At 50.9% G+C, this 25,100-nt stretch overlaps 11 protein-coding genes across 11 annotated transcripts; 4 read left to right on the top strand and 7 right to left on the bottom strand.

The window, feature by feature from the left end:
- Positions 1-408: 408 nt before the first annotated feature.
- On the bottom strand, positions 409-3,261 carry M438DRAFT_370499 (uncharacterized protein; the record flags this gene model as incomplete). The annotated part of the gene is made up of 2 exons (XM_029908192.1): positions 409-1,275; positions 1,327-3,261. The coding sequence occupies 2 exons, from the start codon at positions 3,259-3,261 to the stop codon at positions 409-411; spliced, it is 2,802 nt and encodes a 933-aa protein (XP_029765506.1).
- Positions 3,262-3,472: 211 nt separating this feature from the next.
- M438DRAFT_370498 (putative ssDNA binding protein) lies at positions 3,473-4,043 on the top strand (the record flags this gene model as incomplete). Its single annotated transcript, XM_029908191.1, has 3 exons — positions 3,473-3,747; positions 3,800-3,888; positions 3,943-4,043. 3 exons carry the CDS (start codon positions 3,473-3,475, stop codon positions 4,041-4,043), a joined length of 465 nt encoding a protein of 154 aa, XP_029765505.1.
- M438DRAFT_4298 (uncharacterized protein) lies at positions 4,044-5,534 on the top strand. Its single transcript, XM_029910095.1, has 2 exons — positions 4,044-5,280; positions 5,356-5,534. Exons 1-2 carry the CDS (start codon positions 4,330-4,332, stop codon positions 5,473-5,475), a joined length of 1,071 nt encoding a protein of 356 aa, XP_029765504.1. The 5' UTR covers positions 4,044-4,329; the 3' UTR covers positions 5,476-5,534.
- A 198-nt stretch (positions 5,535-5,732) lies between these two features.
- Positions 5,733-7,367, bottom strand: M438DRAFT_308587 (uncharacterized protein). The gene is made up of 3 exons (XM_029902353.1): positions 7,058-7,367; positions 6,532-7,002; positions 5,733-6,478 (listed from the first exon to the last, which is right to left on the bottom strand). Exons 1-3 carry the CDS (start codon positions 7,326-7,328, stop codon positions 5,967-5,969), a joined length of 1,254 nt encoding a protein of 417 aa, XP_029765503.1. The 5' UTR covers positions 7,329-7,367; the 3' UTR covers positions 5,733-5,966.
- A 252-nt stretch (positions 7,368-7,619) lies between these two features.
- Positions 7,620-8,062, top strand: M438DRAFT_330324 (PHF5-like protein; the record flags this gene model as incomplete). The annotated part of the gene is made up of 3 exons (XM_029903306.1): positions 7,620-7,636; positions 7,692-7,866; positions 7,928-8,062. 3 exons carry the CDS (start codon positions 7,620-7,622, stop codon positions 8,060-8,062), a joined length of 327 nt encoding a protein of 108 aa, XP_029765502.1.
- Positions 8,063-8,761: 699 nt separating this feature from the next.
- Positions 8,762-9,713, bottom strand: M438DRAFT_263368 (uncharacterized protein; the record flags this gene model as incomplete). Its single annotated transcript, XM_029899882.1, has 2 exons — positions 8,762-9,497; positions 9,550-9,713. The coding sequence occupies 2 exons, from the start codon at positions 9,711-9,713 to the stop codon at positions 8,762-8,764; spliced, it is 900 nt and encodes a 299-aa protein (XP_029765501.1).
- A 202-nt stretch (positions 9,714-9,915) lies between these two features.
- On the top strand, positions 9,916-10,671 carry M438DRAFT_330322 (Cwf15/Cwc15 cell cycle control protein; the record flags this gene model as incomplete). Its single annotated transcript, XM_029903305.1, has 1 exon — positions 9,916-10,671. The coding sequence occupies one exon, from the start codon at positions 9,916-9,918 to the stop codon at positions 10,669-10,671; it is 756 nt and encodes a 251-aa protein (XP_029765500.1).
- Positions 10,672-10,848: 177 nt separating this feature from the next.
- M438DRAFT_330321 (uncharacterized protein) lies at positions 10,849-16,902 on the bottom strand (the record flags this gene model as incomplete). The annotated part of the gene is made up of 6 exons (XM_029903304.1): positions 10,849-14,490; positions 15,403-15,472; positions 15,529-15,929; positions 16,146-16,613; positions 16,669-16,719; positions 16,849-16,902. 6 exons carry the CDS (start codon positions 16,900-16,902, stop codon positions 10,849-10,851), a joined length of 4,686 nt encoding a protein of 1,561 aa, XP_029765499.1.
- A 704-nt stretch (positions 16,903-17,606) lies between these two features.
- M438DRAFT_341094 (uncharacterized protein) lies at positions 17,607-18,671 on the bottom strand. The gene has a single exon (XM_029904428.1). The coding sequence runs from the start codon at positions 18,641-18,643 to the stop codon at positions 17,945-17,947; it is 699 nt and encodes a 232-aa protein (XP_029765498.1). The 5' UTR covers positions 18,644-18,671; the 3' UTR covers positions 17,607-17,944.
- Positions 18,672-20,241: 1,570 nt separating this feature from the next.
- M438DRAFT_308580 (uncharacterized protein) lies at positions 20,242-22,594 on the bottom strand (the record flags this gene model as incomplete). The annotated part of the gene is made up of 2 exons (XM_029902352.1): positions 21,269-22,594; positions 20,242-20,797 (listed from the first exon to the last, which is right to left on the bottom strand). Coding segments are annotated over exons 1-2 (1,818 nt in total), but the record flags the coding sequence as incomplete, so codon positions are not given.
- Positions 22,595-22,707: 113 nt separating this feature from the next.
- Positions 22,708-24,913, bottom strand: M438DRAFT_341092 (Pkinase-domain-containing protein). Its single transcript, XM_029904427.1, has 2 exons — positions 23,123-24,913; positions 22,708-23,067 (listed from the first exon to the last, which is right to left on the bottom strand). The coding sequence occupies exons 1-2, from the start codon at positions 24,521-24,523 to the stop codon at positions 22,936-22,938; spliced, it is 1,533 nt and encodes a 510-aa protein (XP_029765496.1). The 5' UTR covers positions 24,524-24,913; the 3' UTR covers positions 22,708-22,935.
- Positions 24,914-25,100: the final 187 nt, after the last annotated feature.

Here is a 25,100-nt window from a genome sequence, read left to right as displayed (position 1 = left end):
TACCAAGTCACCAAGACCCTTGGCAGGAGGTGAGACGAGGCTCCCAAAGCTTGCTTACACGCACTCTGGTCAACCCTAGATGTTGACTCAACAGTGGATACATATATTCGGGGGCTGAGCGTGTGAAGGTAACACCGAGCGCCGTGCACTGCGGTGGCAATGGGTCAGACGATGCATCGTAATCAGAAAACAGCTGGACAACAGCTGGAAGTTACATTGTATACAGGGGTATCGGTGAGTGTTGCTGGGTTGCACCAAATTAAAGGAACTGATCTCAAATGGTCCAATCGTTCTTGTTGTCGTTGGCAGTCACAAAGGGCTCGTCGATACGCTTGACAGCCATCTCACTGCAAAGCACACTAGAGATTCGTTAGCTCAAACTGTTGACAGGCACGGAAGAAACTCGACTTACCAAGCGCCTGCGACTAGGGCGTCCAACTCCTTGACCATGCGCTCTCGTTTCTTTCCTGTGACAACAGCTCGTCCGACTTCGGTCTGAAGCTCCTTGATGCGCTTACTTTTACCCATCCCGACACTCTGCAAGACCATCTTGCCAAGGCAATCAGCGTGGAAAGAGTGCTGGCAAGGGAACACGAAGAATTGGCGCATCAACAGGGGAAGCCTGCAACTCCAACACTTCTCGCCAGGCTCAACTATCGCATACCGTTGGTCAAGAGACTTGATGTCTTCCTTGATATGCTGCGCAGTATTGGCGCTTTCGTCCATCTCTCGTTTCAACCCCTCAATTTGTCTCGAGTATTCCTCAAGGGCGGCACAAATCTCTTCCTTGAAATCATCGATGACCACAAAGTCGGGGAAGAAAGGTATCAGGTCCTCGATGCGCAATAATTCGCAGCGTTTGAGGAACTCCATGGCGGCCTTGATGCCCTTGCTTTGACCGATGACCTTCTTGGCCACCTTCAACCATAACTTTTTGCGTAGTGCAGGGTCGTTTCCAGGCCGGTCAGCTACATTAGCAGCTAGATCCACTTGGTCGTGCTTGAGTGCCATGTCTACAGCTTGGGCATATTGATTCATGGTGCAGTAGATGTGCACACATGATTGAACGCGCTGGTGAGCAATGCACAGACGAAGAGCGAAGTCTGCATCGTAGTTTTGCTCGTGAGCGGCACTCTGTGTTTGGAGGTATTGGAACAGTGCAGTCTCATCTCGCGTGGGATGCGCAGCATATATCGAGACCACGGTGTTGTGAACAGCAGTCTCTGTTGAGTGGCGCTGATTGATGCAGAATTGAAGATAGCGCACGGCTTGGTTCTTGTGGCCTGGTCAGTAGGATTCTTAAATGGATTGAACTTCTTTGCTTACTTGGTTTAGCGGTACGTCTGCTGTCTTGTTGTAGTTGAGTAGGGCAGGGATGAGTTTGTTTGCTTCCAGATTGTTCTGTCGCATCATGACTTCTACAAGATCGACAGCAACGTGGGTCATGAGTACACTGCTGTATTGATAGAAAATTTCCGGATCTGTCTGCTTTTTGAGGACCGACATGGCTTCTTGCCATCGTTCTCTCTGCACCCAGTAAGACAGGACGTAGTTGTAGTCGTCAATAACATTGGCAAAGTAGAGCAGCTCTTCTTCGCGACCATGGCTGCTGATCAATTCGTAGGTTGTCTTCCTATCGAGGTCGGACCTGTATTTAGTAACGAACTCCTGAAACTCACGTCGCATTGAAGGGAGATCTTCTTGCACATTTGCAATAGGAGCCGCTTCTGAGAGTTCTGCCTTTGCCGAGATAGTGTCATCCAGAAGGTTCAGTTTGGCCATGAAAAGCTCGACCAACCAACTCGCAACCATGACTCTTTGCATGGTTGAGGATTTCTTGAGAACAGACAGCTTTGTTAACAGATATTTTCTCAGGGCATCCTGTTCTCCTTGGTCGATAAAAGTGAGAGCGACCTCTTCAAAAGGCTTGGTACTTCTGCCATACACAGTTGCTGCTTCCGAGAAACGACCTCGAGAAACGAGATGATCACCAGATGCGGTGGCAACGGCATCTTTTTGAGCGGCAGTCTTCGCATAGCGCGATGCTGCATCGAACTGCTCATTTCTGAGCATAATCTTCCAAACATCTCTGGCTTCATCAGTGACAACGACCTCGAAGATCTCACGCTGCGTGAACAGCCAATATGTGTTCTTCTTGTGATCTGCATAGAGGCCTAGCGGGGCGTTACCGGGTTCCAGGACGAGCTGATCATAAACAAGGCTGCCATCAAGTCTGTTGATGGCGACCACTCGACCTTCAACCAGATGGAGAATGTGAAACTGCGTCAGAGCGATAGATGAAGTGGGTTCCACTGAAGGCTTGTTGCGACCTCCGGATGTTTGAGACGGTGGTATGACGGATTTTGGCAATAGTTTTGCTGCGGAGAAGGGACTCGTTTCTGCAGATTGAACCATAGCAGCGAAGTCTCCATGAAAGACACCCTGAGAGTTGAGCCAAGCGAAGACGTTCTCTTGAGCGGATTCAGAAAGTGCTGCATCTGCTGGCTCGGAAATAGTGACCAAGGTCGAGGGACCGGGGGTTGCGTCCTTGAGGTTATGTATCACAGGGGTTTCTCGCTCGAGTAATCTGGGATAGATTGAACCACTGTCCTGGCGACCACCTTTACCGACGAACAATAGCAACTTGGTGGGTGTTGCTACTAGAACGCTACGAGCGTCTGAGGAGAGATCCACAGACAAACCAACAACCGGGCCATCCTGAACGTTGTATAGGGTCTTCAAGTATTTCTCCTCCCTTCTATAGAACTCGGTGCTAGGTTCGATATATGTTTCGTAGATGTTGCCGTCGGATGCGCCTATCAGGATCTCCCTGGTCGAGGCAGTGGGCTGTGAAGGGTTCCAGGCAATTGACTCGATTTGAACGCCTTTCAGACGAGCTAGAGCCTTCGGCGTGCGGGATTGAGTGTGTAAATAGTAGTTCTCGCCTTGAGTGGTCGAGATGACGAGATGAGAGGCTGAAGGGTCCAGGAACAGACGGCGAATGACACCAATCTCGGAGGGTTTCTTGGGAAGATCAATGTCGTCAATGTCCTCGGGGCTGTCAAGATCGAATCGCAGAATGCGGCCAGTAGAGAGGGCCAGAATCAGAACATTGTTGGCGACTTGAGCAGCGACGAAATCGGAGGATATGTCGAAGCGGAGTTGGACTCGTTGGACATCGAATACAGGTAGCGAGGGGTCGAAGGAGTCCTGGACATTGCTGGCGGCGGCAGCGTAGCCGCCTGAAGGGTCGTAGGCCATGGGATAAAGATCGGACTATGAAGATAACATTGCGCGTCTGTCTACAGATTATAGTCGGCCGAGGTATATCATAGAATGGTATAGATGCATGTCATCACGGTCGGCGTTGGTTGATTGATGCTTGGCGGTCACGTCGCGTCTCCCAGCTGGTCGAGCTTCACAGCTTCAATCTGATGTCTTGAATCTGTCCCATCCACACATCGCCATCACAATGTTCGCCGCTCGCTCTGCCCCTCGTATCCTCAATGGCGCTCGCGCCTTCTCGACCTCGCCCGCCCACTCGCTGGCTAAGATGCAACTCATTGGCCGTCTCGCCGACCAACCCGAGCTCACCCCCACATCTACCGGCCGCGAGATGGTGCGGTACGCTCTTGGTGTCAAGGCTGGTCCTAAGAATGAGAATGGAGAAAGACAGACCAGCTGGTTCAGAGTCGCCAGTTTCAGCGACGGTCCCGGAAGAGACCTCCTCTTGAGTCTGCCCAAGGGGTGAGACATGCCATATCTAGAATTATATCTCCTTGGTGTTGACCGATGCTAGTACTCTCATGTACCTCGAAGCCGATGCTCGTATGGATACGTTCCAAGGTCAGGACGGCAACAACCAGACGCGCCTCAACCTTATCCAGCGTGAGTCAAGTCATGGATTGTCTCGAATTATTCCAAACTGACCGAATATGAAAGGCAACTTCGAGACTCTCAGCCGCCCCCAGAACCGCCAGAATGACGCTGAGTCCGACAGAAGTGCTGCCGAGGAGCCTTCCAGCGGTATTGGCGCCTCCTAGATTGCGTGCAATTCGAGAAGATGGGTAGGAATACGGCATTTCATTGTACAGAATGTCCACACTTCACAGATTTTGTAACTGTCAAGCTTCTCATCTTCAAAAGAGGCTGGCCATGTAAAATACACAATTTCCTTTCTCATGATGAATGCTCGACGCTGGTTTGTGTTGCAGATCCGTGCATTGTCTTTCTGTCTGGGACGCAGGTGAGTAAGTTCTGTTGTTTCGTATATCTTAGAAAAATGCTCTAGACATTGTCGGTCCATTTCCTTGTTTCGCTGGATGATGTATGGATGTGCCTGCAAAGACAATGCTTTATAGCCGTCTGAACTCGGCCTCCACGACTGAGAACCAACCAAGTCAACATCTCAAACATCTCACGGAAGGTACGCATCGGCGGACAAGTTCGAGCAGGTTTCCAGGAAGGCACGCCCCAGCAACCGTCTTCAGGCGACAACGACATTTGCGCTGTCTTTTCACGCGCGCCGCGACACTACCGTCTTGCCAAACCTTGGTATCAATCACAATTACTACACATCAAGACGAGTGCGCACTCGTAACCCTCATCGACTTCCATCTCACTATCATCGATAAACCAACTCTTTATACAACTACTGATCAACCGACCACCTCCTCAAAATCGCTCAGCATGTGTAACACAGTCACCATCCACTACTCCTGCAATCATTTTGCGCAGTTCCATCGCTCAACCTGCCGCAGCATCTTCTGGGTCACCAAACGTGTCGGCAAGATCAAGAAGCACTCAAAAGCCAAGAAGAGCCACAACAAAGACAAGACCAGCAAAGACAGCCCAAGCAAAGATGACCCCATCGAGGACAACGACAACCAGCACGAAGAAACAAGAGGCAGATCACGCGAACGCACTTCCAGCAGATCCAGCTCTTCTCGATCACCATCCAGCAAGACGAGCTCACCATCCACTCACTCCCCACCTCCACCAACCAAACTCGTCTCCAAAGCCGCCTGCAAATCCCTCTCCGACGTAGTCTTCCGCAGCCCTTGCCGCTGCGGCCCCTGCAACCGCGACTCCCCCAGACGCATCTTCGACCTAGGAAGAAAATACTCAATACCCGCTCTCGAATATCCTTCCCACAAAAAACGCAAGCATCTTCGACGCCACGCCAAAGTCTCCGGCGGCTCACCACTCAAACATGAATTAAGCATCGAAGAACTCCTGCGAGATGATGAAGAACAAAAGGAAGACGAATCCACAAGCTTGGTAAGTGCTTTCGATATCCTGTTCTGATGATGTTGGGGAAAAGAGCTTATAGAGCTGATTCAGTTCTTCTCGTAGATCAAGTCTGGCACGAGGACTGTGGAGGGAATTGCAAAGTTGCTTCGTCTCGAGCCAGGAAAGTTTTGGAGATGCTGGAGACGGTTTGGCGATACTGTGGGACGTCGTTATGCGGGCTAGAATCTTTCCGCGTTTTCTTCCCGGGACAAGCAGGGAGATACACGGGATCGCGTAGATTGCTGTGGTTGCCGGTTCTGGTGTTGATGGATTTCGCCTCTCATTAGAGCTGCTTTTGTGCTAGTCAAGCACATGCAGACTATCGAAGAGGAAGAGCAGGGGAGGTAACAGGAGACAGGCATGCACTGTCGCACACTCAAAAGAGATACGAACACAGCGAAACTTGCACCAAGTTTTGTACGAAGTCAAGATGCAAAAATAGTTGCTACATGGACATTCGTTCTTCTCCATCATTAGAAAAGAAAGTCCTGTTTGTTATGGCTATCGCTAGAAGAACTTCAGTGAAGACATCTTTCCACTCTATAAACCATGCAACTCAAGATTTAGAAAGAAAAGCAAACCCATCCTTAGGGTGATATTTAACGCTCCATTTAACGCCTTGGCAATTATGCATGCAATTCGTCACAACACCTAGAGTGCCTTTTCATCCACTTCTAAAGAGAACCGCTGAACTCGGGCGTCTCGGTTGGAGTAGCCCAATGACCGTCGGTATCAGCACCGTAGTCGTCGAATCCTCTAGATCCTCTGCCCATGAGACCGGTATGAGTCTTGTCCGCCTTTGCCTTTTGCACAATCGAGTATTTCGAGCCCATTTCCTTTGCTTGGGCGACTGAGCGGGTGATAGATGCCAGCAAGGAGACCAGGTGGACGTCTGATTGTTCTTGATTCGAGGCTGTTGCGATGGAGGATTGAGGTATGCCGGTGGCGGGGATTGTGGTTGAGGCTGAGGATTGGGTTGTGGGAGGGGCTAGTAGGGGGAGACGGGCGAGCATGGCGGAGATGCTGCGGAGGAGTTGGTGGTTGAGTGGTGGGTCGCTTACGCCTACTGGGAGGGAGGCGTCGGTGAGATATGAGGGTGGTAATTCGGCTAGATAGGCTCTGATGAGATTGATGCGCTGGTGCAGCATCTTGATGGCGTTGTACTTTGCGGTCAGGGATGACATGACTGGTGTCGAGTTAGCTTGATTGCCCCTCCCAGAATTGAATTGACGGCATTACCTTCTTCGTCCTCTGCACTAAGTTGGACGTCGGTGCTGGTGCTCTCTTCGGCGCGAGCCTTGCCCTTGGCTGGAGGTGCAGCAGAGTTCTGCACGGTAGCCGAGCCGCTTCCCTTTGCAACGAAGTCGACAGCAATCATCTCTGCCTCACCAGTCTCGACCTCAAAGGGCAGTTGACGGAAGCGCATCTGCAGCTGGCGACCCATACCCCATCCATCGACCTGTAATCCCTTCTCTGCACCCTCACTGCCGGGCTCGTAGTATGTCTCGTAGATGGAGATAGGCAGCTTTCCGCCGGTAAGTGAGCCATCGAGAATAGTCTGAGGGTGGAAGAGGAGGAGCATAAGCGAGTCGTTATACGAGTGTTGCAGTTGTTGGAGAATGGGCACATGTTCGGGTAGAGGGCCAGAGGGGGGAGCGAGGGTGAAGATGGCGACGAGATCGAGAGGTGGTGCCTTGTGAACGTCCTTGACTGTGTACAGAGATTAGCCCTGGCTGTCTAGTCTTGATCGCACAGATAAACTTACACTGTTCTAGACGTTCGGCAAACCATTCATCGTCAACGACGATGCGATCGCCATCCTGCTTGGTCTTACACTGGAAGGCCTGCTCCATAGTGATCTGACGACCATTTTGCTGACCGATGATGGCACCAATAATGGGGCCTTCTTGCTGGCGGACCGAGTGGCGCGTTATGTAGTCGGAAATGGTGAGGAGGACCAGAGGATGGAGTTGAACCGATAGAGATGAATCGGAGGTGCTGCTAGACAGCAGGGAATTGCTTGCCGTTTCGACCATCTTTGCGTATGTGATTTGGGTAAGAATCCACAGCAGTTGGCGCAAACAGATGGTCAAGCGTTGACATCGATGGTTTGTGAGAGAGTGCGGAGCTTGTTAACACCGCTTTATCCCCGATAGCAGTTGCAGCCTCACTTTCACCGCGCCAGGAAGCTTTCACAACTTCTACCAACAACCCAAATCACACGCCACACCTCTTGCTCGTCCACCTCGTCGCGACTTCTCGGCCATCTACCTCTAATCCACGCGACAACGACTATACAGAGAAGCCTTCACATCTAACCCGCAATCATGTCTCGCCATCACCCGTACGCCTTTCCCCAATCTAGTCAAAGAAGACGCACATACTGACAAGAGTTGTAGTGATCTGGTCATGTGTCGCAAGACCGCCGGTATCTCAATCGGCCGTCTCTGCGACAAATGCGACGGCAAATGCCCCGTATGCGACAGTTACGTCCGTCCCACAACCCTAGTCCGCATCTGCGACGAATGCTCTTTCGGAAACTACCAGAACAAGTGTGTTGTCTGCGGTGGCGAGGTAAGAACACACATCTAACAATCGTGTATTTCTCTCGAGCGTCATGCTGACTGATGAACAGGGAATCTCGGATGCCTTTTACTGCTTCGAATGCACGCGTCTGGAAAAGGACAGAGACGGCTGCCCCAAGATTATAAATCTGGGTAGTTCGAGGACAGACTTGTTCTACCAGAAAAAGAACTTTAGGAATCATTAGTACGGACTGGGCTAAGGATCTAGAGCGATCATTCACAACATCGAAGAAACGAAACATGTTCTGCAAGGGCTCGCAAAGAAGCCTGGAAGGCATTATCTGCAGGACCGACATCACGATATGCTTGTAATCGAAGAAACGGAGGCAGACATGGAGAGCTGGACCCGGCAGAATGGGCACAAGCGGCCACCAAAATGCCTCTACGACCGACAAAGCTGACACGGCCAATGTCCCAGGACCTTGTGCTCTGCCGCCCGCGCAGCAGACTCGCTAGCACCTGCGTTCAAACGACGGCTATCTGTATAGGCTGGAATCAGCAGCCAATGACCAACGGAGAAGGAAGCGGATCATTCGATCACATAACAAGCACGGTAGAATAGAGATTGACAGTTACTGACGTCCTTCATAGACGGCCGAAATTTCGTTTATTCAGCTGTGTTCTTCTCCCACCTGCATCTGTACACAGTGATCTTGCCGTTATATGGCATTCCAGAGCCTATATAACAACCATGTATCCTTACCATGTCATTGCATATATTGATACCCTCATGGCAACCAAATAATGGCCCTGGAAGATAGTCTACTTGACTCATGGCTGACAGGCCAAGCATGTTGGCTGGGTTGTTCGTTGACTCGTAGCCTCATGCCCGAAGGCGGAAGAGGCGGTGGTTAGGCGGCATCCAATTCGACATTTCCTTCTTCTCAACCGGGGATGTTGGCCAGCTCTCTGGAGTTTGCGGCGTTCAGCTCGGCCATGAGACCGCCCTTATCCCTCTTCTTCTCATCCTGGTCCAGCTTGGTCTGCACGAATTGATGCAAGACTTTGACCTTTTCCAGAGCGACGTTTGAGCAGTTGAGGGTAGTCAAAGGGTCCACAGGCACACCTCCGTACTTTGCGATCTGGCAAACCTCACCGTGACGGTTCATGCTGACGATCATCTCGCCGTCGCGAACACTCTCTTCTGCCAGGTTTGCGTCCAGAACTACTGTCTCACCGCCGTGGTAGAAGGAGAATGAAACACAGAAAGGATGATGTTGCATGGCCAGCTTAACGGGCTCGCGCTCGCGAGTATCGAAGACAGTGACATCCTCTCCATGTACCTCGACATCAGGGCGGCGGAAATGTTGTAGTGCGGCGACCAAGGCGATACAGCAGGCGTCAATCAATCCACCATCATGATCCAGAACGTGAATGTCTGCGCGGACTGCGAAGCACTTTGCGCCGGCGATGATGCACAGCGACTCGGTGTCCAGAGCTCCAGAGCGACGAATTGACTTTTCCAGTAGACGTGAGAGAACGACTTCGGCATCGTTTGGGCGACCAACTTCGAAGGCAGGCGAGGCCATAGGTGAGAGCTCGGTGGAGATGGTGAAGACTCCGTCAAACTTACGATCCGGGAAGGGTGTCGTTACTTCGGCTGATACTCGTGCAACCACTCTGCGCACGTGTTAGTGGTGTGCTTCTTATCCTTCCTGCTGTCTTCACGTACCTCGTCTTGCCCAAACGGACGTCTGCAACACCATAATCGTCACCGAATTCGAGCTCTAGGTTTCTGAATTGGTCGAGCTGGCGGCCATCGAGGCGGATGCTTTCGAATAGAGCATCTCTGATGAACTGGCGCTCGTTCAGCGAGGGCTCGACTTCTCGCGGCATGATTTGTGAATAATGTGTATGACGTTGAAATAATTATCCTCGAACATTTCATCGAGGTACCAAACGCCCGCCGCCGCAAGCTCGGCTTTTCCCGCGCTCGCGGTCTCGAACTTGACCGTCACTTCCAATTCGCGATCAACTATCTTTCTATCGACTCACACCTTTTGTCACAACATCTTGTCGCTAGCCTCAGCATCCCACAATGACCACCGCACATCGTCCTACATTCGACCCTGCCCGCGGCAAGGACTCCCTCCGCGGTCCCGGCTACCATCAACGCCTACTCCCAGCACACAAAACTCTCAAGTTCCGTCAAGCAACCCAAGGCACCACAGACGAACACGCCACTCGTGACTTACGCGCTGAGCTTCTACGCGCCGAACGCCGTCACTTTGCGAAGAAAGAAGGCCGCGAACTGTCACCTGAGGAAGAAGAAGTTCAACTCGCTATCGAAGAAGGCTCGGTCGGCAACGAAAGCACAGCAAAAGGTGTGAAGCGTAATTTGGAAGTCGAGATTGGCTCAGAACAAGATGGAGAGCAAGATGAGGAAGACTATGAAGCAAAACGGCGGAGAGTCTTGGAGGAGTCTCGCGATGTTGATGCAGACTCGGATGATGGTTCAGAAGAAGACTCGGATTCCTCAGACGACGAGGATGATGACGACGAAGAGGCAGAATTGATGCGCGAATTGGCAAAGATCAAGGCCGAGCGGGCAGAAGCTGCTGCAAAGGAGGCCGCTGAACAGGCCGCCAAGGAGGAAGAACAACACATGCGAGACGTTGCGACTGGTAACCCACTCCTCCAACCGAAGGGATACGAGGTGAAACGCAGGTGGGACGATGATGTGGTCTTCAAGAACCAGGCCAGAGGAACAGAGGAGAAGAAGGGCAAGGAGTTCGTCAACGACTTGTTGCGAAGCGACTTCCACAGACGTTTCATGAGCAAGTACGTCCGTTAAAGGTTGCAAACTTCCGATCAAGCTACGGATATCTCTGGATCAGGAATACTGCTGAGCCAAGTAACAATGGGAACTCTCACACGAATTATGAAAATTGGACTGTGTATCATTTCAAGGACGATTACATGCTTGCATTGGAATTGGAAGTGACGATAATCAAAATACACTAATGGCTCCTCATGCTCTTCCACTTCGACCACCACCTTTACCATAATTACTCCCGCGCTTATTCTTCTTTCCTCCGCGTGTACCGCGCTTAGTTTTCTCGCCGAGGGTTTGGACACTGGCCTCTTTATTCTCAACCTGCTGTTCTCCCACGGATCCTGATTCCTCAATCTTGGGTCTCTTAGCCAATGTTGTCTTTTCGACCCATCTCTCATCTGTACTTTCAAAAGCTTGGGTGAACTTTCTGCTTGGCTTGACTCTGATCTTGTCTTTGAAAGTAGACTGTTTGATGGCGGTGCCCTTCAGGCCAGCCTCGAAGTCCTCTCGCGCGATGACCTTGTAAGGCGTGGCGGAAGACTTGGTGCAAAGACTGTCAAGCAGCATCCCTAGGTACTGGTTGGCGCCATTGCGCTTCCAGGAATTGTGACCATCAACGCGAGCCTGCATCCATTCGGTGAAGTTACCGACTAGGATCTGCATGTGCTTGGCTCTTGACAAGGCCACATTCATACTGTGCTTCTTGCTGATGAATCTTGTGGACATGGGCTTCTCAGGTCTGTTTACACAGAAAGCGATGATTTGGATCTCGGCCTCTTCACTTTGACAGCCGGAAACAGTTCGTACGTTCAGCTTGTTGTCAACATTGCCCAAGAGTCCTGCGCGTTTGAGAACGAGGTGAAGATATGTCTCCATTCCTGCGTACCAGCATGTGATGAGGAAGTCCTTCGGTTCCAGCCTTCGTCCCTGGGCAGGAGCATCCGTCTCCAACATGCCCCTGACCAACTCGACGAGAGTGTCTGCTTCCTTGGGGTTGAAAAGGGAGCTGCCGCCGTTATAATTCTTTGACCTGGCGTTGTCTCCGCTCATGTCAATCGCGATCACGCGCCAGCCATCGTATGCAGCGCCAAAACGAGAAGAGCAGAAGCTCATGGCAGTCACCGCGTCAGGGGTCATGTCCTCGGTTGAGCAATGGTTCTTCAGAGTGCCGTTATACCAGCCTTCGCTGATGAGTTTGCTGATCTCTGGATGCATGCGGTACTGCAAGACTAACTGCACGAAGTCGAGTCCATGGAGTCGGTTTGTCTTGATACGCTCCATGATAGAATCTCGCGTGAATCGAGCGAACTCGTTGTGGCCTTCAGCAAGAGGTCTGCCACGCTGCTGTGCGGGGTCTCCTGACTGAAGTATATGCCAGAGGCTGTCCCAGAATGCGACAAGTCCCGTCAACATGTCTGGAAGCGGAGCCAAGGCAGCCTCGTCAATAGCGGCCAGTCTGGGTTTGAAGTGGGTACGGAGGTCTGGATGTGCCGCGTCAATGAGAGTAACGAAAACGCCGTCGACGTCGCTCCAGAAGTGGTGTAAGAGTTCCGCCTTTGCGTTGTCAAGCTGCTCGTAGGCCAGTCGTCTCTCGTTCTTGGAAATACCAGGAGCCTTGGTCTGTCGCTTTGCTAACGCAAACTTGATGGCGGTGGCATGCATCGGGTCGTCCTCCGACGCAAGTAGCTTGACGACCATGTTACTGAACGTTTTGTGGTACTCCAGATCACCAAGTGGATCGTTGGCAGCAATCATAGTCTTTTGGCCTTCTACCAATTCCCAGAGAGCAGTCTCCAATTTATTGGTTACAGCCTCGCCATTTTGCAATGGAGCTGCGGTAACCTCCGGTGTGATACTTGCTCCCCTGAATCTAACAAAGTTGTAAGGCTTGGGCGAATCTTTAGTCAAGTCTTTCATCTTCTGCAAGATGTTGTCGACTGCGGCATTTGTGGGTGCCATCACAACGATAGGGCATCGCTCATAGGGACGGTGGATGCGGTTCGTTTCCAAATAGTCCTTCAGCAAGTTGGAAACAATGTGCGTCTTACCAGTGCCAGGAGGGCCAATCAGGGTGCTGATGCCGGTGGTGGACTCAACAAACGATTTCTTGAGAGATTGTTGCTCCTCGTCACTTTCCTCGGCTCCTTCACTCACAAATTCATCTTCCTGCGCCTTGGACATGGTGTTGACCCACCTGTTGTTATTGAAAATGGTTTGCGGCGCAGACATGTAAAAGTGAGCGATGTCAGGATATTGGTCGTCTCCTTCAGCGCGCGATGGGCCACATCTAACTTGTGCAGCAGCGCTGTGCTGACGCTCGGCCTGGCTTGTGTCCCTGTTCATGTCGATGCTGACTAACTTGGGCTTTTTGAAGTCTTCGTCAACAACAGATGATTCAAGGTCAACGTACAGGCAGATGTTCTTGCTCTTGTCCCAAAATTGTGGGCCGAAGATGCCTCTGAACACAGAGCCATCGCGGGTTCTGAGAGCAACGTGGGTCCTTGGCTCAGGAACAAGAGTGTCTTTGTTCCCTGTCGTGCCCTGCATCGGACAATCGATATCCACCCGGTAGTATCCAGGACTCAGAGGATCTCGGTTGAAGTACCCAACTATTGCAAAGGCATGTTCATCGAAACACTGCTGCTGTCTGTCGGCCATGGCGTTAGTTTCGCGGCTGATGTTCAGTCGAGTGATGTTTGAAGCCGTCTCAACATCGGGTGTTATTGTCGGAATGGCAAACTCAGTCCAGTCAATCGCGGTGGCCTTGATGACATTACCAGAGGCATCGGTCTCGCCCACAAGTCTTGTCCACATCCAACGAGGAGACTTGAAGATTATGTTCTTCATGCTGGCATCCGCCAATCTCCCGGACACCTGCAGTTCATAGAACCAAAGGTTGTTGTATTTACAACACATGAACATGGATGCTTCCATAAAGTCGAACAGCCTCTTGCAGTCTTCAGGAGTACCGCCCAATCTGCGACTGAACACGAACTTGTTGTTGATTTGGAAAGATGCGATCAAGAGTTCAGCGTCGGTCATGGGTGGTGGGTTGGGATGTCCGTCGATGCGCAGTCTGAGTTTCGTGGTCAAAGAGTCTACCTCCTCCTGTTTGATGTTGCGCCATATCGGCTCTGCCAACAGCGGACCGGCTGCTGGAACTGCATGGTGTGAATCGTGGAGTAGGTCCAGCTGAACTTGAACAAGAAATCCACTCTGCTTCAACGTTCCAAGCTCAGTCTCATACTCGGGTCGTGCAGTGTCTTCTTCGATGCTCAACTTGCCGGGGTTGTGATGTGCACTGGAGAGAGCAAAGCCTATTGAGCTTGAACTGGCATGGCGCATGATGCTGTTTGCGAAGATCGAGACTGATGCGTCGTGCCTGCCTTCTCTGGAAACGAAGATCTCGACGCTTGGGAACTGCGAATTGGGATGAAGCAGCATTCTAACGTAGTTGCGCTGTCCGTTGTTCCAGATTTGACCGAAAGAATGCATGGTAGCGTCCTTGTTCGGTGGCCTGAACCATGTCGTGGCCACGGCATTACTCCTTAGCAGTATCTTCTGGTCTTTCTTCTCTCCAGCCATCAGAGGTAGGTCCTGGCCTCGGTATTCGTCGGTAACGGCAGATGCGTCGCTCTTATATAGATCGGGGCTTTCACCCTGGTAGAAGAGCTCTGAAGGAAGGGTATCGTGCGTCAAGATCTGCAGTTTCAAGTCGTCGTCGTCGTCTTCTCCAATGCCCATATTCTTCAGCCTGGTAATAAGGTTCAATCCGGCATCCTCCTCATCCTCGGACTCGCTTTCTTGCTTGATATCAAGCATAATCTTTCTCGATGCCTAGTATAAGGGGTTAGCATCTCCTTTTCCGTGCCACGGCCGGCATCTACTTCCAGACGACGACGCTTACCATGGGAGCTTTAATGCGGCTCCAGTGTTGTAGAAGAAAAGAAGACGGAAGAAGTTCTGCTTGAAAGGCTGACAGAGTAAGCACAAGAAGTGAAGCGCACAGGGATTATCAGTGAAAGATGGCACACTTCGCAGGATCGAAGTGAGTAGATGCATCAAGCCTACCTTAGGAGAATAACCGTGAAACCTGATAGTGAAGTCTCAGGACCCGGACTGCGTAACACATTACCTATCAAAAGGCAAGGTGTTTTTCATGCCTGGGTAGTCTGCCGGTGAGAGCGCGTACTCTCTCGTGCTCTCTTCGCACGATACTCTTGCATTCTGATAGCTGTTGAATTCGCAGGCTGAGGACTTGGTTCTGGCTCGGAGTCTATGTTTCTGTTCAGTACGGTCATTGTATGATGCAGATGGTGTGCTTTTTGCTCTCTGGCCTGCAATGCTTTACTCGAGATTTAGCGTTCCACATGCTGTTTCTGAAATGTTTGTTAGCTACAGGTAGATAGTTCTGCTTTTACGACTTTGAATCACTTTTCACAGTCAGCATACCCCCTGAATTTTCTAACCTGCCAGTCTTCTGTTTCTAGTCTTCCAATATACTATCACGATCGCCAGTCTTCGGCACCTATTCATCGCTACTATAACGACCAGGACATGTCAGGACAGAACTTTTGCACGAAGATGACATGCTAAACTGCCAATGATTCTTGATTTGAAACATGATTGGTATTTGTCGTTACGCCATAAAACTACACTCTAGTTGCGCATCATACTAGCTGCAACTGAGCTATTACTTCCTCGAACATATCGCCATTGAACGAGCGACACTTAGTACTCGTTGCGGACGTTGGCGCCAGCAGCCTCACGCTTGGCTTCGCCCTTCTCGACCATCTTCTCGTTCTTCATCATACCGCCACTAGATATAAGAGTCAGCACAGTCCTTATGGCAGTAGAGGCAGGGGGATTATTTACAGGCGCTCCATTAGTTTCCCGGCTGTCGAGTCGTTCTTCTTGTCGGACTTCTCGTTGTTGTCATGAGCGGAGTGGGCAGCAGATTTGTTGCCGTAACCAGGACCGCTGGTCGAGCCGCTACCGTACTCGTTGCTTCCGGAGTAAGCTCCAGTCTCAGTGGAAGAGCCGAAGCGAGTATCGCTCGAGTCGTTGAACTCGTCACGGCCAGAAGACTTGTTGCCGTATCCAGCACCTCCAGTCACGCCACTGCCGTACTCGTTGCTACCCGAGTAAGCATCAGTACCAGTGGATGAGCCGAAGCGGGTGTTGCTTGAGTCGTCGAAGGTGTCACGGCCGGAGGTTGACTTGTTGCCGAAACCTGCACCGCCGGTAGTACCTGAACCGTAGTCGGTATCCTGGGACTAGATTGGGATTGATGTTAGTTTTATTCGATCAAAACCGCAGCGTGGGAGACAGAATGATCATATTCATACGATGATTTTCTTCAGCATGGTTTATGTGAGATGTGGGTGGAATTGGAAAGGAAGGCAGGATTGGTCGAGCCGTCTTGAGCAATACAACATGCTTGACCAAGATTGATGTGCATAGGGGAAGATAAGGATTCATGCATGACTTACAGCGTAGTTGCCACCAGTGGAGTGGTGTGTATCTCTCTCGAGGCCGTGGCTGGGCTTCAAGTCATCATCGCCGATGCGGTCACCGGCGGTGGTGTGGTGATGAAGACCGCTGGATCCAGTAAGACCAGCAGATTCGTAGTTGTCACCTCTTGATGAACCGTAGTTTGAGCTACCAGTTGTGTTCGAGCCGTAGTTGTCTCCAGATGAAAAGGTGTCTCTTGCACCCTCCTTCAGGCGCTCTCCAGTGGAACCAGTGTTGGAACCATAGGTGTCACGGCCGGAGGTTGATGAGTACTCATCTCTTCCAAGTCCAGAACCACCAGAGTACTCGTCTCTGCCAAGGGTACCGCGGTCGGCAATGTCGTCGGATCGGCCGCTAGAGCCATAGTTGGAGGACTGGTTGTACTGATCACGGCCCAGACCGCTGCCAGAGTTCAAGTTGTCGCTGCCGTAGCTCGAGTCTTGGTTCTGCTTTTACTGATAAGCAAGGAGTATATCACTTGGCAAGAGGGGTTATACATACGCCGTAGGCTCCTGAGCCAGTAGTTCTATCATTGAGGCCACCTTGGCGACCCTACAAAGATAAGAGTCAGATACAAATTCTAGAAGGGGTGGTGATTGTCATAGAAAGAGGGGGTGTTGATATGAGGATGACAGGGCTGATAGCTTGAAGAAGCTTGACAAGATAAGGATGGAGACATACAGTACTGCTGTACTCGTCGTTGCTGTTGCTGTTGTACTCGTTGTTGTAAGACATGATGAAGAATTGATTGTATGGATACGTTTGTGTAATTCAGATGTGCGGATAAAACTAAAAGGCCTACAACACCAGGATGTAAGAGCTTACTTATATACTCAAGGGCAAGGTGGAGCTCTACTTGCTGTCTCCAGAGGGCAGGACACAGCTGCGTCATCTTTTCCAGAAACCCCCACCCCCGCCGCGTGAGGGAGGTGCAATCAGAAGATCCTGCTGGTCGCGGCCCTGGACACGCTTCCGATCCAGGTTTCACGGAGCTTGCACAGTTTGGAGAAAGCAAACCGTGCTGATCAACAAAGGGTCTCCTCTCCAATCGAAGCTTCGGACCCTCACACGCCAACCACGCTCTCTGACGAACGCCCCCGCTTTTCTTCAGAGCACGTTTCAAGAAAGTCGTGCTGCAGGTCCAGAACCCAGCGTACAAGCCACAAAATGAGGCTGTGCAATCGGGAAACCTGCTTGGTGCTTCGGCTGATCTTGCTATCGAAAGGATTCACACCGACGTTGATCTTGTTTGTAGGCTACATACCTGTCGTTTTCAGTTGCGAGCCACGTCCTGTCGTCAAATCTGCTTGTTGGTTTGAGAATCGATACCAAGACATTCTTCCAGCAACTGTGTAGGGAGCGTGCTGTGGTGAGAGACATCCTGTAAGCACGCACGAAGCTTTTGAGAGATCGATGAAGGCCCACGGTGAGCACGGAGTTTTCGCTCTCTCAGAAGAACATGATCTTGTCACAAGGCCCGATACAGCTGCCTCTATCTCCATTCTATTACCCATTGACGTGGTAAGGCTCAATCTTCTCTGTCGAAACCACTCCACAATCGCCTGTACACCTGAAGGTCACACCCGCATACGCAGGCCCTTTGTAATAATCCGTGTTAGAGAAACCTCCTCCGTTCGAAGTAAACCCTGGCGTATTCGAGTCAACCGAAACGAACGCATGCACAGTGGTGCAATCGTCGCTGGATTCATCATCACACTTCTGGCCATCCCTGTACATTACGTCAGCTCCGATACATGCGCCGTTGGTTCAGAAAAACTCACTCCTGATATTGGTGTCTGAACTCCAACCCCCAAGAAGGTCTATCCCAAGAATAATAAGCCATCTTGATCGCGAAAGTAGGGTCCTGGCAATAAGTCCAGATGCTGGGCCAACGATTATGAGGAACGTAGACATGGTAGAACAGACATCCCGTGGTGGTGTTTGTTACAGGATCGGAGACTTTAGTAAAGAAGTATTCGGGGTAGAGTGTGTGGTCTTGGCCGGGATCATGGTAGCCTGTGTGAGTCACTTCAAAGGGCGCTTGGATTCGTGAGGAAGACGTGGCATCGGGTCCGGATTGATTAGATGCTGCAGTTTCAGACGGGACTGGAATAGATAGTTCCACGGAAGAGGCGGCTGTAGGAGTCTTTGAAGAGACGGGTTTCGAGGTTGTCTTCGGTGAGACGGTAGCTGAGGACTGCTTTGACGAGACGGTTGCTAGAGACTTCTTCAACGAGACGATCGCTGGTAAGCTCTTCGACGAGACAGATTTGGAGGATTTCGACGCAATGAAGGTGGATTGTGCCTTTGGAGAGGTGGAGACAGAGCTTATCTTCGATGAGACGGATACAGAGATTCTCTTCGATGAGATATGTGTAGAAGATATCGATGACGAGACAATTGTAGGAGCAGGAGAGGCCAGTGTGAATGAGAGGACGGACAGCAACAGAAGAAAAGAGAGAGGAATGAACATCATTTCGAATGTGCAATGAATTATGATAAAGACATTGCGTACACTACACTTGAACTTGCAGAGCAGTATTGAACATACTTATAACCCAGAGATAGTAGTAGATGCAATGCAGCATTATTGTCTTGTCACTGACTCGGTGTATGTAACGTTCAACAACGTCTTTATACATCGATATTCAGATCCGGATTACTTTGAGCCGCCGTTGCACAGTCGGGACTACCTACGATTCATGTTTCCAAGCACCTGTTTAAGGGGATGAACATTGGAAGAAGGTGCGAAACTTTGGTCGCATCGTGACTTTCGGAAATCATCGTGCACATCTACACGATTGTTGGTGACGAAGTTTAGCACACAGGGAGGAAGCCAAACCAGGGTTGGTGTGAGAAGGGGAGCACGATTTGAGACCGTGATGAAATGAACAAGTCTTTTTGGATGTTATGTGCTAAAGATGAATCATGGTATCGACAGTACTCGGAGCCAAAGTAAACACGGGCAGATATACAGAGACGTTTGTCGGTTCAGATCCAAAGAGTCCAACCAACAAATCATACCCTACAGCAGGAAGCCTACCAGTCGCCATCCTCCCCCATGCACGCCACAAAACGAGGCTGTGCTACCTACTCTACACCCGCCACTCCCAGAAAACCTGCTTCACACTTTCCGGTTGGACTTGCCCTCGCTACCTCAGATCAAAAGCACCATTCGACATGATCCCCCTCAGAAAAGCCACACCTCCGTCATTCTTCACCGCAGTTCAAGGAAAATACCAACATCCACCAATCCATGGCGTTGCGTTGCGTCGCGCAGGGGGGAAATTTAAATTGGCCTTTTGGAAATCAAGTAGATTGGCAAAAGGGTCTTCTGACCTCGCTTCCGAACAATATATGAGCTTAAACTTCTAATTGACAGATCAAGGCATTGCTATGATCACTACAAGAAAGTAAAGCAAGGTCTTGTCCTTGGTCGTCGAAGATGGAATAAGAATTGGAAAAGCACATTATTGCTTAGTTCATAATACAGGTTAAATTCATCAAGTCTACCAAGTTTTTTCATGGCATCTGAGGGTCATCATTGGTGATGCCACTGTTGCCATCTACACCGGCTGGCCATGGTTGCATCTTGAGATCTCGCGATCCGCTGGGTGTTGATGGCGAGGACTGTGTCTGCGGCAGTGATGCTGTGGAATCATCAAGATCGTCTTCACTGTCTATTCCTTCGTCGGCAAATGAACCATCCTCGCGTGTGAAAGACGTGGAAGGCGAAACCATGACAACATCTTCACCATCTGTTCCGTTGCTCTGCTCACGAGTCGGTGTCGGTGGTTGGAACCTGAAGTCTGGATTCTCGCCCTGAGGATGTTCCTCTATAGAAGCCTCAGACATATTCCCATTGCCTCTAGAAATGGGTCTTGGTGATGCAGGCGAGTGGAGATTACTTCTCCAGAATCCCCTTCTACGTCTGACGTCTCCATTCGTGAAAGGCGGTGAACTTTGATCTGGAGATGGTGAGTTCAGAGGTGAGTAATAAGAACTCCTTGCCAGCTGTGATTTGTTGACCATCTGTTGGATGATGGGGATATCCAAGCTGGCACCACCTCCTGCTCGTACAAAGAGAACGAGACTTAGGCAGATCATCAGAACAGTCATCTGTGCGATAGCCATGCGCTTTTGGAAGACCAATTCATCAGCGACAATGCTCAATCGAGCACTGACCGCAAGAATCTCCCTCTGGTACTGATCACGATGATTGTCAAGTTCGATCACTGTACTCTGCCACAACTGATCGTACTGCTGCTTGAAGTCCTGTAATTCGGCAAACACCGTCGCATTTAGATTTTCGAGAAACGCTTCGGTCTTCTTGATCTGTCGCTTCTCTACCTTGATGAAAGCGTCACGAAGGATACGAGATTGCTCCTCGATGTATTGCAAGGACAACGTAGCATTGCTTTCGAGCATTTGCAAGCGTTTGTGGATTGACTTGAAGAACGATTCTTGAGTGGTCGGGTTTGAATGAGCCGAAGATACGGTCGAGGTACCAGGCTTTTGATGAACTTCGGATGCTGCGGATGATGGCTTATGGATCGAGTTCGTGCTCTTGATAGGGGTACTAGAGTTTGAGGAAGCCTGTACCGTAGAATTCGTTGAGTCAGATTTGCTGCTGGATTCAGCTGAAGCTTGCTTTGATGATTGTTGGGCAGAGACGATAGCTGCAGAGGATGTCTGCGCCGGAGGTGTGACGACGCGTTCGGGTGACTTTGCTCCACCTGTTGAGTTGAGAGATGGGCTTGGGGTAGTCGGAAGAAGTTTAGAGGTCGCATTTGTGAGATCATCCGTCTGCATGCTGGAGTTTGCAGTAGTCTGTGGCGTATGGAGGATTTCTGACGATGTAATATTCTGCGGTTGTATTTGAGTGTCAGTGACAACAGTGTCGGAGGAAGAATGAGTTCTAGTTGACGTGTATTCGCTACTAGAATTAGAAGACAAAGCCAAGCTGGTTGTTGCTGGGATTTCTGTTTCTGTAGATGTCACGGCGGGTCCGGACGAGGGCTGAACGACAGAAGCTTCTGATGAATTCTCAACAAGGGTAGCAGACTCCACAGCAACAGACTTGTCAGCTTCTTTCGAGGACTGGAGTGGTTCTTGTGGAGGTTCTGGAGCAGGAGAAGCGGATGCATCAGGCATGACAGATTCCTCCAAATCGTCACTGATTTCACCACGAGCCAGCTCTTCTTGATGACGGAACTCCTCCATCATGGTAGTACCGTGAACCCTGAGCAAGCTGACAGGACAATAGTACTCGTTGCCATAGTGAGTCAGAAACTCGATTCTGAGATACCTTGCCCAGATGAGAGGCTGCTCTATGAGGAAGGCTTGTACCGAGCGAGTGTTCCTAGCTTCGAAGACACCCAGCTCCCTCCATCGATCTGGTTTGACAGGATAACGATCAGAGACCGAGACACGGAAGTTGCGAAAGATCGACGAGAAGAATTCGTAATTCGCCAGGACGATGGTATCGATGAGAATGTCATTACACAACTCGACAATCAAGAACTTGTTTGAGCTCGAGCAGATATTAAGCATATAGCTGTCCTTGTTCTCGATCAAGACAGCATGCGCAGACTTTGATTCGGGATTCGATTTGAGGACAGTCGCGGCACAATCAAAAGAAGCGTAGTTGGAGCGTTCCTTGCAAGTCTTGCCAGCGTCTTTACTCCTGAGGGTGGGCTCGGAAGCTACTGTAGGTTGAGCGCTAGCGCTTGAGGACGAAGGGCTTTCCTGTCTTCCAAAACCACCAAAGTCCAATTCGATCTCCGAGTCTTCACCTAGAATGTCAAGAGCGTTGTCGATGGGACGAATGTCACGAGCGGGTTTGTCCTGTCGCGATTTCTGGCCGACATGATCCGGCGACTGACCGACCTTGGCCAGGTTCTGCTTCTTCCACTCCTCGAAGGATAGAAAGTTGGCATTGTCGAGCGGTGAGTCTGTCTCAAACTCATTCTCAGGCTGTGTCGCAGAAGAACTCGGTGTGTCTGCGGGAGTTGTTTTTGACTCTTCATAGATAACGCTGCTGGATACAGAGGGCGTGGTAGTGGGAGTAACAGCGGTCGTCGAATTCGAGGTCGGCGTAAAGCGAGTCAGACATTGCTGAGGCAGTGAATGGGTGATGTAGTTGACTGTTCCAGTGCGACAGGTAGTCTGGCGTATGTCATTGTTGCGAGTATCGTGGATTGACGAGATGATGGTGCTGATCAAGCTACTGTTGCTGCTGATGGCGGTGCCAGATGTCTTGTTGCTGCTGTCCTCAGACTGCGCCGTGACCAGAAGAGAGCAGTAGAATAGCGAAAACAGCAGTGCCGCCAGTGCTCTGCCGTTTCTGAATGCACGCTGCATTTCTTAGGCGCATCCTCCTCCTGCAAGGTCAACGTATCGCCTTGTGCATTAAATCCATTCGACTTTCCACGCCGTTGCGCTTCGACACCATCGTCACTTCCGCGGGAGAATCTGGGGGAGCCCCGACCATGTCAACATGTCAAACCATTTCAGCCGTGCAATGTCTCGGCTGTTTCGTTTCAATCATGAATCGGTCGTGAATTTGATAGTCTAAGTAAACGACAGAATGGCTCTGATAGCCAGGAAATGTACCAGAGTCGTGCGTCCCTCTCCATGCCATATCGGTAATAGACCGCCCAACGCCGCGCAAAACAGAGAGCCATGGCTCGCCGTCGCATCCATAACCCAGAACCAACCAATCCTCATACCAAGGAAAATAATGGGCCTTTTGCCCGGGAACCAGTGTTACAGCCCTTCCTCGCCGGCCTGACACACTTTGATACCCTTGCCCCACTCTGAGTTCAGCACTTGATGTGCGCTGATACGTCTGCTTGCGTTGGGGTCGAGTATCGAGTAGATGACATTTCTGCATCGTGCCTGAGGAGTATTGGTTAGCAACGACATCCACCAGTTCGATAAGAGCAGAACTTACTCTATGCAGTGATTCGATGGGCCCATAGCCAGCATCGCTCTTGCGTCCTTGCACGTAATTGTCGTAAAATTCATCCTCGTCCTTATTGGCCACACGCCACAGATGCCTGCCAGTTCTCATGGCCATATAGATGACACCACATGCCCAGACGTCTACAGCGCGAGGGTCGAACTCCTTGTCTGTGTATTCTTCCGGTGCGATGTAAGGCGCACTGCCGCAAAGGCCTGCAGTCATATGCGGTTCCGTTTCCCAAGCCATACGGAAACATTCGCCATTGCCAAAGTCTGTGATTTTGAGAGCACCGTGTGTCGTAAGCAAGAGATTCTCGGGCTTTAGATCACGGTGTGCAACTCCCATTTCGTGAATGTATTCGACACCGCGCATCAGTTGCAAGAAGTAGCAATCTGCCTCAACAACTTCTAGCTTTCCAGCAGCGAGCACAAGCGAGTAGAGATCTCCTCCAGCGCAAAATTCCATAACCTCGCAGTAGTCACCCTTTGCATCGGTAAGCAGGTCGAGGGTGTGGATGACGTTGGGATGTCTTAGAGAAGACGAGATACAGAATTCCGAGTTAAGGCGTTTGCTGTACTTCTTCGAGTCCTCTTGCGGTCTTCGACGAAATTCCTTGACGGCATATAATTGCTCATGTTTCGAGTCATTTGGATCCACCTTGTGCGCGATTCTGACGATACCAAAAGCACCACGGCCCACGATTTCCTGGCATTTGCCGTACTTCTGAACAAGCGTCGCAGTACCGGCAGGGCCATTCTTCTGATCCGAGGCGACCCGGTTCTTCTCGTTCTTCAATTGGTCTACCCAACTGGCCATAAGCGACAAGGGCTGTTCTTCGTGATGCTCCTTCTTCTTGCCTCCGAGGAAGTCGCGAACCATGTCGGTCAACTTCTCCTGTCGGCGAGCGCTTTTGAGCTGATGGTGATGGGCACCGTCTTCATCGAGCCAGAAACGACGGTGTTGGACCGGAGCACCTTCAGGCTCTTTCTTGTCCTTCTTTGCATCACTGCCGCTTCTGGACACGGTTCCAGCCAGTCTAGCCTTGTCGGTCTGGGAGGATTGTCTAGAAGGGTTTGCCGGTCTCAGAGGCTTTGGGGGCATGGATTCGGCCTCGGGTTCTTCCACGGCAGTTTCTGGGACTTTTTCGGCAACTTTGTTGAGTGAAGGTTCCCTTGAGCTCTCGTTGGTATCCTTGGCCGAAAACATGCGACTGAGGCGTGAGGTGAAAGTGGGCTTCTTCGGCGGACCGGCTGGGCGCGCTTCGCCATTGGAGGGGGATTTGACGGTTGAGGTGGTCAGGGAAGCCTGAGAGCTGATCGAAGAAGGATTTGAAGGGGTAATTGCAGGTGATGTCTGCTGGGACTTGAAGTCCTCAGTAGCGACGGCCATGGTAGATGGACAGAAGGACGACGTCACGTCGTAGGAGGTTTAGTAGATGAGGCAGGGAGGCCGCGGAGGCCGACGGGTTTTCGCGTTCAGACAGCAAAATCGTATGTCAGACGGGCTCAGTTTGTGGTTTAGATGTGTTGGTGATGCTGGCTTGACTGAGCGGTATTTCGAAGGCGGTGGCTGTGACGTGAACGGGCTTCACGGCTGACAAACGTCGATTTCGAGAGAAGCGGAACTCAGCCAACTGACCAAGCCAGAGACAAGCTCCGAGGCTGACGAACGTATGTATGAATGGAGAAATGGCCAAAGGCGCCACTCTTGGTAAAAGTGAAAACCAGAGAGTTGGGAAGGAGCAGCCAAGCGGTAAGTCAACCGGCAATGCTTGAAAAATGTGGTGCTCGAAAATGGCGCGCTTTCCCACTTTCACGGAGACTATGAAGAACTTGGCGACTTTGCACCTCACTTTCCCGTCCGGCGCCCACGAGGGGTTTACGACATCAAACCCTGACCGCGACCACTAACCATCTTGGGACTCGACTATGTAAAGGTCTTTTCCACTCCACGACGTCTCATTTTT

The sequence above is a fragment of the Aureobasidium pullulans genome, assembly GCF_000721785.1.
Source record: "Aureobasidium pullulans EXF-150 unplaced genomic scaffold scaffold_1, whole genome shotgun sequence".
Lineage (NCBI taxonomy): Eukaryota > Fungi > Ascomycota > Dothideomycetes > Dothideales > Saccotheciaceae > Aureobasidium > Aureobasidium pullulans.
Note: the sequence above shows the minus strand (reverse complement) of the source record. Positions and strands in the feature narration are given on the sequence as shown.